Source organism: Bubalus kerabau, chromosome X (genome assembly GCF_029407905.1).
Source record: "Bubalus kerabau isolate K-KA32 ecotype Philippines breed swamp buffalo chromosome X, PCC_UOA_SB_1v2, whole genome shotgun sequence".
Classification (NCBI taxonomy): Eukaryota; Metazoa; Chordata; class Mammalia; order Artiodactyla; family Bovidae; genus Bubalus; species Bubalus kerabau.
Genome location: NC_073647.1, coordinates 50,371,790 through 50,384,880, shown reverse-complemented (window position 1 = coordinate 50,384,880; position 13,091 = coordinate 50,371,790). Strand labels below are relative to the sequence as shown.

General features: G+C 58.7%; 2 protein-coding genes across 2 annotated transcripts; both read right to left on the bottom strand.

Annotated features, from left to right (window-relative positions):
• Positions 1 to 487: 487 nt before the first annotated feature.
• Positions 488 to 6,315, bottom strand: FAM50A (family with sequence similarity 50 member A). Its single transcript, XM_055562945.1, has 13 exons — positions 6,066 to 6,315; positions 4,935 to 5,019; positions 4,737 to 4,836; positions 4,337 to 4,485; positions 2,642 to 2,718; positions 2,470 to 2,536; positions 2,268 to 2,329; positions 1,960 to 2,036; positions 1,629 to 1,683; positions 1,376 to 1,424; positions 1,212 to 1,282; positions 1,013 to 1,123; positions 488 to 903 (listed from the first exon to the last, which is right to left on the bottom strand). Exons 1-13 carry the CDS (start codon positions 6,312 to 6,314, stop codon positions 895 to 897), a joined length of 1,161 nt encoding a protein of 386 aa, XP_055418920.1. The 5' UTR covers position 6,315; the 3' UTR covers positions 488 to 894.
• A 699-nt stretch (positions 6,316 to 7,014) lies between these two features.
• Positions 7,015 to 13,003, bottom strand: GDI1 (GDP dissociation inhibitor 1). The gene is made up of 11 exons (XM_055563800.1): positions 12,725 to 13,003; positions 11,542 to 11,649; positions 11,284 to 11,383; positions 11,001 to 11,135; positions 10,336 to 10,534; positions 9,938 to 10,069; positions 9,293 to 9,392; positions 8,769 to 8,940; positions 8,321 to 8,465; positions 8,141 to 8,195; positions 7,015 to 8,050 (listed from the first exon to the last, which is right to left on the bottom strand). Exons 1-11 carry the CDS (start codon positions 12,767 to 12,769, stop codon positions 7,898 to 7,900), a joined length of 1,344 nt encoding a protein of 447 aa, XP_055419775.1. The 5' UTR covers positions 12,770 to 13,003; the 3' UTR covers positions 7,015 to 7,897.
• Positions 13,004 to 13,091: the final 88 nt, after the last annotated feature.

Genomic DNA, 13,091 nt, shown 5'->3' with positions numbered 1-13,091 from the left:
AATTAGGAGTTGGCAGGGGCCACCGAGGTGGGGCACGAATGACACCCTCAAGCCAGGGCGCGCCCCCCTGGGGGCGATGAGAGAGGCCAGCTCCAGGGCAGTGTGTGCAGAGCTTGCCAGGGTGAGGTGGGCAAGCGGTGGGTACAGGGCACCCACAGTGGCCTTCCTGTGTCAGCAATGGGGAGAAATGTTGTGATGGGGACACAGGGCGGCTGGGAGCCACAGGACAGCTATGGCCCTTATGGAACGGACCATTGGGAGACACAAAGGAGACCGAGGGGCCTGGGTGGGCAGCCCAGGGAGGAATGGCCTTCCTACCCACATAGGGGTTGTGGTGGGGACAGGCTGGCTACAGGGACAGCTGGGCCTGCCTAGGCCCCTAGTGGATCACAAGTGCCCCCTCCTGCCTCCACGGATTCACGTTTCCACCCAATCTCCTTCCACCCTCAAATCCCTGAAAAACACACTTCCTCGCAAGACACAGAAAGCAGAGATACTGTATAATTCTATTAATCGAAACTTCCAGAATAAGCAAATCCAAACATACAGGAAATAGACTAAGGGGGGTGAGGGGCTGGCTGCTAATGGACGTGGGGTCTCCTTCAGGGGTGATTCACAACACTGTGAATGTACGCAATACCCATGTAGTGTACTTTCACATGGTCACAACGGTGAATTTCATCGTATGTGAATTTTAGCTCGATCAAAAAAAGTTTTTAGACAAAACACACATCGGGTGATCCAAGTGTCATGAAAGAAACAGGCAGGAACCAACAGCGCCAGGGCAGGGGCTGAGCAGGTCCGATCCCATCTCAGGAGCAGGGAGCCGGGCGCCTGGAGTCCTGGGGACCAGAGGAGGGGACCACAGGGAGCCGGGACCACACTGCCACCATGTCATCGGATCTGGTGCGGGACGAGAGGACAGAGGAGGAGGTGAGCGGAGTGGGGCTGGGTGGGCCTCCAGCCTGCCAGCCCGGCTGGGCTTCCACCCTGCACTCGAGTGCTTCCATACCGTGTACTTGTCCCACTTCTTCTCGGGGTCATAGGGCTCCCAGCGGCTGGCGGGGAAGATGTGCTTGTTTTTCTCATACCAGCTCCGCAGGACCACCTTGCCTGCGTGCGACTAAGGACGGGAAGAGGCCCAGATGCTACAGCTCAGGGCTGCTGGATGCCTGCCCCCTCCTCCCTGCCCTGGCAGGCCCCAAACATACCTCATCCTTCTCCACGGTGGCGTCACTGAGCAGCCTCACATCATCATGAACGTCAAAATTGAAGAGGGGCCCTGCAGGGACAAGGGTCCAGACCCCACCCCTCTCAGTTGCCGCCCTACAACAGGGGCAAGCTCGGGGAGGAGGGCATGGCCAGGTGCACTCACCACTTTTCCCTCGAGCCTTGGTGACAATGAAGTCATAGAAGCTGTGGTGCTACAAGCCAAGCACAGGAAAGTGACAGTGGGTGACTCATTTCAGTGTCTCGCAGCTAGCTGCCTGCAAGCCCGGCTCCGACCCTGCCCACCCAAGCCAAAGACCTAGAGCAGGAGGGGCCCCCTCGAATTCCCTGGGTGTGCCAAAGCCTGAGACCCTCCCTACCACCCCACCTGGGGCTGCAAAGACACAGAAGGGACTAACGTGGGGTATGATTAAGTCCTCCTTGATGTACATGAGCTGCTCCACCCCTGCAGATCTGAGGAAGAAAAGACGAGGAAGCCACTGGTCAAGGATACCAGGCACCAGCGCAGGAGGCCTGCGAGGCTAGCAGGCAGCCCAGTCTGGAAGGCACTTCCTACCCCAGCTCCCCATGGGGAGAGGGATGGAAAAAGGGGCCTGAACTCCTTTCTCAGGAGCGCAGTGCCCAGCATGCCACAAGCAGGAGCTGCCACTTGGGGTCCCAGGTGCCAGGCTGAGGCTGCAGAATCTGGTGCACACATTCACATGTACTCACACGCCCACACAGCCCCACCTGAGTTCGCTGAAGTCTTTGCGCAGGATCTCGAGTGCCTTCTGCAGGAATTGCTGCATCGTGTTGCCCTTCTTCATCTTTGTGAACAGGCATGCAGGAAACCAATGGGTTGGGAAAGGAGGATGGAAGCCCAGAAGGGGGCCCTCGAGAAGGCAGGCACCCTGGAACACTCACTGCCCTCTTCCCTGCTCCCCCCAGGCCACTCATCCCAAAGGGTCTGTGAGCTTTGTCAGGACTGACAGTTCCTTCCCACTGGAAGGCTGGGCCCAAGAGCAAGGGAAATGGGGCACAGGCTTCACATCACCTACCTTGACTGTGCGCCGGTGCCCAGAGCCATCCCAGTAACTGAAGGTGATCTCAATCTCCTCACCTACAAGACAGACCTGCTGCTTGGCCTCCAGACCCCTGCCAGATCCCTGGGGCTCAGGGCACTGTCCAGAGCAGCGTTCACAGGAAAGCAGGCATGGCCCCCACCCCGGGCTGCATGCCTCCCACTCCAAGAACTCTCACTCTTAATCTTCTCCTGCTTGGCTTCCCACTCTTGCCGTAGCTCCTCCCGGAGCCGATTCTCCTCCTCCTGGAAGAGAAATGGGCAAAGCAGGGAGGCCCAGGGCTGCTCAGGGGGCACATGTGGCCCCCGCTTCCTGACTGAAAGCCTCTGCCAGGGTCATGCCGCCTTTACCTCCCGGTCTCGGTCAGGCAAGAAGCTTGTGTCCACATCTGGGTTCTTCCCCATTTTCCTCTTCTTTGTGGTGATCTCTTGAGCAAAAGAAGACACAAGAAGTCAACAGTATGATGGCCCTTGCCTCAGGGGGGCAACTGTATCAACTCTATCAACTGTCAGAGGAAGGACGTCACGCCACGTCACATGATCTCTGGAAAAATCCACAGCACAGTCGTGAAAGAACAAGAGTACAGAAGGCCAAAGATGTCTTCACAGGATTATGAAGATGGTTTTGACCTCGCAGACTTCTCCAAAGGGTCTCAGAGACCCTAGGGTCACTGGATCACTCTTTGAGAACCACCAACCTAGAAGATGAGTCCACACTCCAGGGCAAGGGTTCCAGAGCCTGGACAACTTACAAAAATTCCACACCGGGGACTTCCCTGGTGGTCCAGTGGCTACAACTCCGTGCTCCCAATGCAAGGGGCCTAGGTTCGATCTTTGGTCAGGGAACTAGATTCCACATGCCACAACTAAGAGTTTGCATGGCACAGCTAAGAGTTCACATGCTGCAACTACAGATCCTATAAGAAAGACCCAGCACAGCCAAATAAATAAAAATATTTTTAAAAATTCTACACTGGGTACCGACGGCCAGGCCCTCAAAACAAAATCTCCAGGGGGAGCGGAAGCACCCACAAAGCCCCAGTGACACACAGTGAGGTTGAAAGCCTCCCTCTAGACCTGTGCTGTCCCAAAGGTAGTCTCTGCTACACAGATGCAGGTAACAGCCAATGCAACTGACCTGCCAATGGGAACGTTTTAGACACCAAATACTTAATGTTACTAAATAGTACAAAGACTATCCCGGGGTTTCCCCCAAGAGGCTGGCAGGCTCTTTACTCTTTCTCCTGACAGCACTGGCTGCTCCCCTCAAAGCTGTCCCTGTGCCAACCCCTGCCTCAGTTCTACCATACGGATCCCAGACCATTAGGCTTTCTAAACACCCACCCCCTCCAGGCCTGCAGCTGCACCCTCCCTAGTCCTAAAATGTGTGCACTCCCACTGGCTCCACTTCTGGGCACACTCATCTCTCAACTCTACACGCCTCCCGACTCCCCACATCTCTGGGTGCTAATGAAATTCCCCTCACCCTGAAGGCCCAACTCAAATCATCCCCTCTCCTCTGGCCCCAGTGGGGTGCATGGTGTCCTGTGTGACTCCCACCAGGACAGAGACGGTGCCCAGTGTCTGTCCGTCTGCCTTGGTTCTAGCCCATCTGCAAGTGTGTGCTCGGCACACAGAAGCCCCATGACATCTTAGTTCTTGCTCACCAGCCTTCCCAAGTCTTCCCTGTTACCCCCTGTTCCCTTGGGCAAGAGCTGCTCTGTCCAATTAGCAGCCACTTAATGTCTATGGTTGTGTCAATTTACACTGAAATTATTAACAGTTTGGTGCCCCAGTCACATGAGCCCCACACCTCCGCCAAGGGACTGCATACCTGGTTCCCACTCAGTCTGCCACCAGAAAGCAAGCCCTCTACTCAGCTTTGCCACAGTGAAGACTTGGCTCTCTCTCCTGCCCCAACTTCTGAGGTTCAAGGCCGCAAATGTGGTGAGCAGTCAAGGTTGTTGGTGGATGTGCTTCTTCATTCAAGACCCAGAAGCCAGGACAGAGCTCTGCCCGCTGAACCCATCCCCAGCCTGCCCTCACCTTCCCTTTCCAGCTCCTCCTCGTCCATGGCCACCACCTCCTCCTCCTCCTCGCCTGCCTCCTCTTCTTCCTCCAGGGTGAAGGACAAGCTGGAGATCTTCCGCTTGGCCTCCTTCTTGCGCTCCTTTTCTCGCAGCTTCTCCAGCTTCCTGCCAAGGCACGGGTGGCTACCATGCACGTCCCCACCCCCAAGGCCCATGTCCCAACCCAGAGCCACCTGTGTGCTCAGTGCAGGGCAGGTCCCAGACAGCACAGGCCCAGAGTCCTACCACCCTGGGTCCCTTCAAGTTCACCAGCAGTGCTCTGATGATCAAAAGGCACCCCCACCTCCCGGCTTCCACAAGCAGGAACAGCCTCACCCGCCCCCAAACACAAGCTCCATCTGGAGGGGAGGACCCACAGCTGCAGCTCCTTCGACTGCTCCTTCTTGGCGAGTTGCTTCTCCCGCTCCTTCACCAGTGCCTCCTGCTTAGCCTTCATGTCGTTCAGGGTCACAAGACCTGAGAGTTAAGGAGACAGGGGGGTGAAAGGTGGTCACCCAGAGCAAACCACGCAGCGGGCCTTGGGCCAGGAGTGGGGGCACGAACGCTTTGCATACCCACAGTGCTGGACTTGAGCTCAGCCTCCACGGCGTCGTAGTGTGCAGAGAACTTCTTGTCAATGTTGGACTTCATTATGTTCTCCTGTCCAGGAGGCAGAGCAGTGATGATGGCCACCTGCCACCCTACCATGGAAATGGGGACCTGGGTTCTCATCCCAAATGAGTCCCTAGACTATGATGTGGCCTTGAGAAAGACATGGCCCCTTTGCCTGATGGAGGGTCCCACGGGGCTGTGAGAGGCTCTTCCAAGTGCCCAGGCAGCCAAGTGGGGTGGTTTCCCTGCACTGTTCTGGTCCGTCCACATGTCCTGCTCACTCAGTAGTCTGGAGCCGTGGGTCCTACCTGCCTTTGGTATTTTTCACACCCAGCTCTTGAGCTGAAGCTCTGGAGACCCAAGGCAAGGAGTGACAAGAGGAAGCGGAGAGCAGATGGGGGCCTAGACCCTCACTGAGCAGTGTGACTCCCTCATGAGGCCCCCTCGCTCCAGGCTTGCCCCATCCCACTGCATACCACTGTATGAACCTCCACAGAGAGATGGACCTCCGTCTGGCCACACGGCAACAGCCAGGTGGGGGCTTGAGTGTAAACTGAGGCAGCAGTCAGGCCTCAACATGCAGCCACTTCCCCGCTGTCACGGGACCCAAGGCCCCCAAAGACCTAAGTGGGGTGGCCCACCACCAGCGGCCACTCACAGAAGCCCTTAGTGAACCGCTAGCACCTAGGACCCTCCTGCCTGCCTGTTAGTTGAAACGGGTTCAGTGGCCGGCAGAGTGGTTGGGGCCCGCCCTTCCGGAGAGCCACTGAACCCGGGCAGTGAGGAGCCAGAGACACAGGATGCTCTGTACCCTCGAGGGTCGCCCCAATTGCCACACATGCAACCACTGAATGTGGCTCCTTCCTGTTGCAGGCTTGTCACAACCTAGCTCGCCTCAGCCTTTTGGGCCCATTTTACAGAGGAGCAGACTGTCGCCGGCCTGCTTCCGCCCCTTGTTGGAGATTGGCGAGCAACGTTCCCACCCCAACCCGCCGCCTGCACTCCAGTCCCGCCGCCCAGGGTCGCGCGGGGTCCCAGGAAGTCGGGGCGGCGGTTCGAGCGCCTGCTGTGAGGGGCCCCGGCCCGGCCCGCACCTCAGCAATCCTCTGCTTCATCTGCTCCATCTGCTCGCGCTGCTTCTCCCGCTTCTTCATGAGGTGCATGGCGCGGCCCGCCTCGCTGGCGGCACCCTTGTACTGAGCCATGGCGGCGGCGACGGCGACGACGGACTGGCTGGGGCTCCGGAGCGACTGTGGCGATGGCGGCTCGGTCCGCTGACGCCCGCGCCTTGACGTCAGCCACCAGGGATCGCGCAGCCGCCTCGCCCCGCCCCGCTCCGACATGTGACCACCGGTCGCCCTGCCCCCTAGTGGCCCCGCCCCGCCGGCCCTCGGAGACTGGAAGATCCCGCTCTTCCTAGCTTCCCCATGAATTTCACAATAAGCCCTGGCCTGAGGCTGGGTCCCCAGTCCTACTTCCTTCTGTTGACCCCAAGGCTGCCCCCATCCCGGACCCTTCACGTCTTCAGTCTTGATCTCAGTCTAAGGGTAGATCCCCTCAGTCCCCTTGCTGCCTCCCTGCCTGAAGTCCCTCTGGTTACTTCTGCATCCTTGATTTTGACTCCCCTCCCAGGACTGGGCCCCAGTCCTGTTTCCCCAGGCCACGGGACTGGGCCTGAGTCCCCTCTGCCTCCTCCTCCTCCTTCTTGGCCTGAAAGCAGGGGCCCTGTGCCTCTGCTTCCGCCACCTCAACCCCGACCCCAGGCTGGACCCATCTCCCATTTCCCTCACATTGACCCCCAAGGGTTGGAGTCCTGGATGTCAGTACTAGCTCAATGTGTGGCCTTGGGCAGGGTGATGTGACCTGCTCCCTTCAGTTCAGGAGCTCTGCAATTCCCTGATGAAGGAATTCACATTTTATAGCCATGGGGAACAAAGCTAAATAACGTGTAGTCCCAAGCCTGTGCAGGAGAGCAGGGCAGCCCAAGGAGCCAAGGCCCTGGCCTGAAAACAGCTTTAAGAAGAAAAAACTAAAGATCTAGGCTCAGATTTCAACACAGTTTTATTGGGAGAGTTTGTTTTCTGTGAAATACACTAGAGGATGGGGAAAGGGACACATTCACTTTGCAAGATAAGGATTTCCCACCACTAATGGGAAGGAATAGGGCGGGCAGGGCACAGGGGATTTGGATCCATTTTCCCACCTCCTTCTGCTTTGTTCACACGTCATTTCTCTCTCAGCCAGTACCAGCGGACACAAAGACAAGAAACAAAAACAAGATCAACCTCCAACGAGGCCACACCCAAGCCCTCTCCCTTCCCAAGCTGCGCCAGGGTTGCCAGGGTCAGGCAGGCCCGGCCAGGGTAGCTGTCCCACAGCCCCAGGGCACACCGCGAGGCTGCGGAGGACAGGGCTCCTTTCTCACACAGGGTGGGCCAAAGTTAATAAATTAGAATAAATTACGGGGATGGACTAGGGAAAGGAATGTAACTTTGTGCTGGGAGGGCCCCTTCTTTCCAACACACTAGAGTTGGTGGGGGGAGGCAGGGGGCATCTCCAAAGGCCACTACAGTAGGGATAAGAGCAATGGGGGCAGAAGTCAGCTTTCTTCCACGTTCTTCCCAAACAGAGCAGAAGAATTAGGGGTGGGGGGAAGATACACACACAAGGAGAGGAACCCCCTTTCCCCAGGATAAGGAAGGGCCAAGAAGGAGGATACTAACCAACCCCCCGCCCCATCTCCCAAACCATCACTAAGGTTAAGGATTTGGTCAGTGAATCAATGAGGTGGGTGACAGGAATGTGGTAGGGGAAGCAGAAGATGTTGGAAACAGGGACGCCCAGCCACACCTGTCTCCCCAGCCTTCAGGGAGAACAGACTCAGGTTGGGGGAGAGGGCACCAGGGGCTGGGCTAGGGGTCAGCCATCACTGGTCAGCTTCCCCAAAGACATCATTCTGTTTGCGCTTCATGTTCTCAAAGTCAAAGGCGGAGCCTGCCATGCGCTTGTAGATGTCTTTGATGTCGTTGCAGGTTGTCTCAAAGTGTGTGGTGGCGTCGTAGGAGCAGGAACAGAACACCTGGAAACAGCCAGAGCCCAGGGCCCGAGGTGAGAGGGGCAGGGGCCCTGGGCCGGCAGCCAGGACCCAGGGCCAGGATAGGCTGCTTACCTGGCTCTCGGAACCATCATCGATGGGCTCGTACAAGTCACTGATGGCCACAAACCTGAGGGGCAGATGGAGGGACTGAAACAGGTCTTAGGATCAGCCTTGCCCTCCCTGATGTCCGCCCTCCGGCTCCCTGGCTCCCTTCCTCCCCCCAGCTCCAGCCCCAGCCCCCCAGCCCCTCACTTCTGGTCAATGGGCTCCAGCAGCTCCAGGGCCGGCTCAACCTCCTTTTCGGGATCTGTGGTCTCCACTGTGGTGCTGGCGATGGCAATGTACTTGCCCTGCGCGGCCACGTTGTGTGCATAGGAGATCATGCACACGTAGATGTCTGCCCACAAGAAAGGCTCCATTAGCAGGGGTACGTGGGGGGCTTCTGGGGGCCAAGCTCAACTCGGGCCCTCCTGCCCCTCCCCAGCCCTGCAGAGCTGGCCACATCCCAGCAGCCGCCCTCGTGGAAAGGAAGCATCCCCCCCTAGGGCCTCAAGGCATGGGGACCATGATGTGGATCCCTGCTCTTCCATGGAGGGATTGAGCAGAGAGCCAGCCCCCGGGCTGGGGGTGGGGGGCAGCGAGACAGGGCTACCCCAAAGAAAAGAACACACTGGAGGAAGTCATGTGGAGCTTGGCCTACCTGACTTCCTGTTGACCTGGTTCTGGGGGATGATGATTTGGCAGGAGTTGGCATCGTTGGTGTTCTTGATCGGGTGGCTGAGGATGCAGATGATACGGATAACCTGGCCGGCCTTCCGCACGCGGTCAGGAACATAGCTGGGGTCACAGATCAGCTGCTTGCAGCGGGCCACCTGTGAAAGCACCAAAAGGCCTTGGCCCTATCCGACCCCCCCTCCATGTCTGAGGGCCAGAACACCCAGGGAAGGCTGGCAGCTCTGGTAGGCGGGCCACTCCCCAAAGCTGTCACCATCACCCCTCCCACAGCATACATTCTCCTCCCACACCTCGGGAAGCTGGGCCCTCATCCACAGCTGTCTGCTGACAGCAGTGACTACCGTCTTCCTCTGGAGCCCTGGTCCCCGGGCTGAGGCGCCTGGCCAAGCTGCAGGAGCCCCAGCAGAGCTAGGGTGACCAGGAAGAGGGTCTCAAAGGATGGGCTGAGCCCCACCCAGACCAGAGCGCCTGTGCAGCAGGAAGGCTCACCTCGCCCTCGGACTTCACGCCCACCACCTTGCCATTCTCCATGATGATGTCGTCCACTGGTTTGTTCAGCATGTACGTCCCCCCGTAGATGGCACTCAATCTACAGTGGGGAGAGGAACCATGAGGGTGCCTCCTGGGAGACAAGGGGACCAGCGCTACTGCATGCCCTGCCCCCGGCAGCACAGGGCATGGAGAAGGTGGCCTCAGGCAGGCAGAGCTCAGGAGACCCGGGGGCTCTTCCAAGCTTTGTTGTTACCAGGACCTCAAGACTGAACCTGGAAGGGTCCCTCCTCTCTAGACTTAATGCCAGAAATTTCCAGCAAAGGGCTAGTATGAGGGTAGCTCCTCAGGGAAACATCCTAGGGAATAGAATGAATGGGTCTGAAGAATCCGACCGGAGGTTTCAAGGCCACAGGCCCAGTCCTTGTGCCATCTGACTCCAGCTAGGAGCCAAGCGAGCCCTATCTGTGGTCCTTCATCTCTGCACTTCAATGCCCCACTGGGCTGCCATCACCCGAGGATGGTGGGAAGTAAACTAAGCCCACAGTGGGAAAGTAACAAAACACAGTGGAGATGCCCAAGGGGGCCCTTCCATTGTTGGCCTCAGCCTTCTCCACTGCCAACCAACAGAAGCCACGCCCTCACCTTGCAAAGCCTTGGGGCAGCTCGCCAAGGCCATAGAGTGGGTACAGATACGGGCTCTTTCCATACCGAGCCAGGGATTCGCTGTACAACTTGATGCGGTTGATGGTCTCGAGACATGGCTGGTCCAGGTAGCTGGGGGAAATAGGGTCAGAAGAGGCTCCAAGAGCAGAAGGCCCAGTGCACCCCCACCCTGGCATCAGGCCAGCCTTCCCACCCTTGCAGGCCTGGGAAAGACCATGGGTCAAACGCAGGGAAGGGACAGAAAAGGCGACAGGTGAGTGAGCCCAGAGCTGAGTACGGGAAGTACTCAGGGTAAGCCAAGGGAGCAGCAGGCAGGAGCGGGGAGGGCAGGGTGTGGGCCGGCTGAGGGGTAATATGCCATGCCAGTTTCCCCTCACTCATCAGTGCGGTAGAGCGCCAGGGCATGGCCAGTGAAGTCAATGACATCCTGGCCCAAGTCAAACTTCCGGTAGACGTCACGCATGCTGGTGTTCTGGGGGTCGACGCCCTCAAAGGTCTTGGGGTCATTCTCATCAAAGTTTGCCACGAACACCAGGAACTTGCGGAAGCGCCGTTTCTCAAACATGCCCATCAGGTCTACGAGGGCCACATGCAAAGCACCACTGAGGTGCGGGCCGTGAACCTCTCCACCTGCCAGGCAGGCAGATCAAGCAGGTGCCCTAACTCCCAGCATGGTTCTCTTGCCGACCACTGTGTGATTTTCAATTAACCCCTCTGTGCTTATTGGCCTGTTTCCTCAACTGTACCAACAGTGATTCTGGCTGGACAGCCTCTGAGGGCCCTCCCAGCTCTGACATTGGGGATGTTTCACTGATTAGGTGAAGCCCCAATCAAAAGCTGAAATCTGTCCAGGACACCGTATTCCCTTCACACTCGGACTTCCCTCCTGGCAACCAGTGGGTGTACACAGGGGGGATGATAGAGCAAGGGGCTTTTGGTACTGCACAAGAAACATGACCTGCAGCAAGGGCCACCCTGCTCTCGATAGCTGTCCCCCTTCCCTCCCCGCCCCGATTCCCTGGCTCACGGGACCCACACTCACTGGAAGCCAAGGCTTCAGTCTCAGTAGATGGTACTTTGTAGATCTTGCCCCCCTTGTAGACAAAGCTGCCCTCCACCACCTTGAAGTCCAGGTAGCGTGTCACCTCTGTATACAATAGCATCTTCACGAGCTGCCCTGCGGGGTGGTGTGGGCAAGGCAACACGGTCAGCGTGGCTCCCTTCACAAGCTTGAGCTGGTCTGTCTGTCCCTGGTCTGCAGTCTGACCCTTCTCTGCTCGTCCCAATCACCCTGCCCCCCACAATACCTCCTTCGTCTCCCTCACCATTGGCCATGAGGAATTTGGGGATCAAGTCAACGTTCCAGTCTCGGCCCCGGCCCATTGTCTCAGGGGGCCCCTCCAGCAACTGAAAACGCTTATACAGCTGCAGACAGGGGAAGGGGAAGAGAGAGACAGAAAGATGCATCTCAAGGAACCCCCTCCCGCCCCCGCCCCCCCACCCAGAAAACCTGGGGAGCTGCTTCATTCAGCACCCCATGCAAGAGGTTAACGAGGGACAGGCCCGGGCCCGGAGCAGCCTACCTCCTCCAGGGGGGTGATGGAGGAGCTCTCGCCCCCATAGTAGGGGTTCCGGTCCATGTGCAGCACCTTCTTCCCGTTCACAGACATGATACCCGACAGGATACATTCCTGAGTGAGGGGCAATGTTCACTGCACTCCCATCTGCCCACATTCCCACCAGCAGCCCTGACCGTGTTCCCCACTCCAACCCTGAGGGGAGAGTCAACCTGAAGGGCCTCTGCCTCAACACACAGCTCCTTGCATCTGTGGCTGGTCGCTCTGCCTGAAATTGGGGGGGGGGGAGCCTTCATTTGACCACGGTTTCCTTTTATAACCTTGCTGGGTAAAAAGGTGAACAAGGAAAAGGATATCCAGCAGCCATATGGATGGTCTTCAAGCAACCAAGATGCCAAGAAAATCACCTATCCACGTAGAAGCCCACAAAAAGGCAGATAAAAACACAGGGATCGCCTAGCTGGACAAGCAAAGGACCCGAAAAGGAAGTATAAAGAAAGGCTTAGCATGGTGCCGAAATCCCAGGCCCCACCCTGGGCCGCTTTCCTCAAAGAGGAACCCCTGACCCTGAGCTTTCCCAGCCACAGTAGGGGCTTCCACACCCGACTGTGGGGGAGGCGTCTCTCAGGGAAGCAGTCCAACAGGGTTCGGGGGAGGGCAAACACCCTCACCAGTCACTGTCACCAGCCCAAGGACAAAGGCTGCAAATACGCCTCAGCCCCGAGGTCTCCATGGGAAACCGGGGTGGGGTAGCGGGAATGTGGTCACGGTCCCCACCGCGGCTCCTTCTGGAACATTCCCTGGGTCCTCGGGCCCCCTGAGAACCTGGGGAGGCAGGATGAAAGCCCACCCTGGCAAGTCCCCCCGCCCCGACCTGACCGGAGGTCCCTGTACCACGACATCTCCGCCAGAATGAGCGCAAAATGAGAGGGGATGTTAAGCTGGTCCTGGGTAGGGGCCGGGGGTCGGGCCCGGGGAATCGGTCAAGAGAGACAGCCAGAAAAGGGGCCGCTTCTCGGCAGACCGGGCATGACAGGGATGGAGGCCGCATCACGGTTGTTGGGCACGGGGCTGTCTTTTCGGGGACCGAACAGTGCCGCGCAGGCACTGATGGGAGGATGGGGTCGGGGGCTGCAGCATCCCAGGGAGAAAGAGAGGCGGCGCCCTGGACCCCGGAGGCCGCACTTACGGTGAGTCCGGTCCCCAGCACGATCACGTCGTATTCCTCGTCCATGGTCAGGCCTCGGTGTCAGCGCCCGTCGGCTCCTCCTCCTCCTCCGCCACAGCCGCCGCCGCCGCCGCCGCCGCCGCAGTGGACCAAAGATGGCGGCGCATTAGCGCCGCTCGACCCCTCCGCCACGTCAAAGAGTCCCGGCCCCTCCCCTCCGCCGCTGCTGCGCAGACCGGGGGCCCCTGCTGTCCCCGCTTGCCTCCCGGGGAGGGCTGCTGGGACCCGGGCTCTAGCGCTCGCGCCACTCGGCTGGCCACGCCGCCTCGCCGAGGGCCTAGAAAAGACGGCGGTGAGGCGGGGCGAGGCGGGGCGGGGCGGCCTGGCA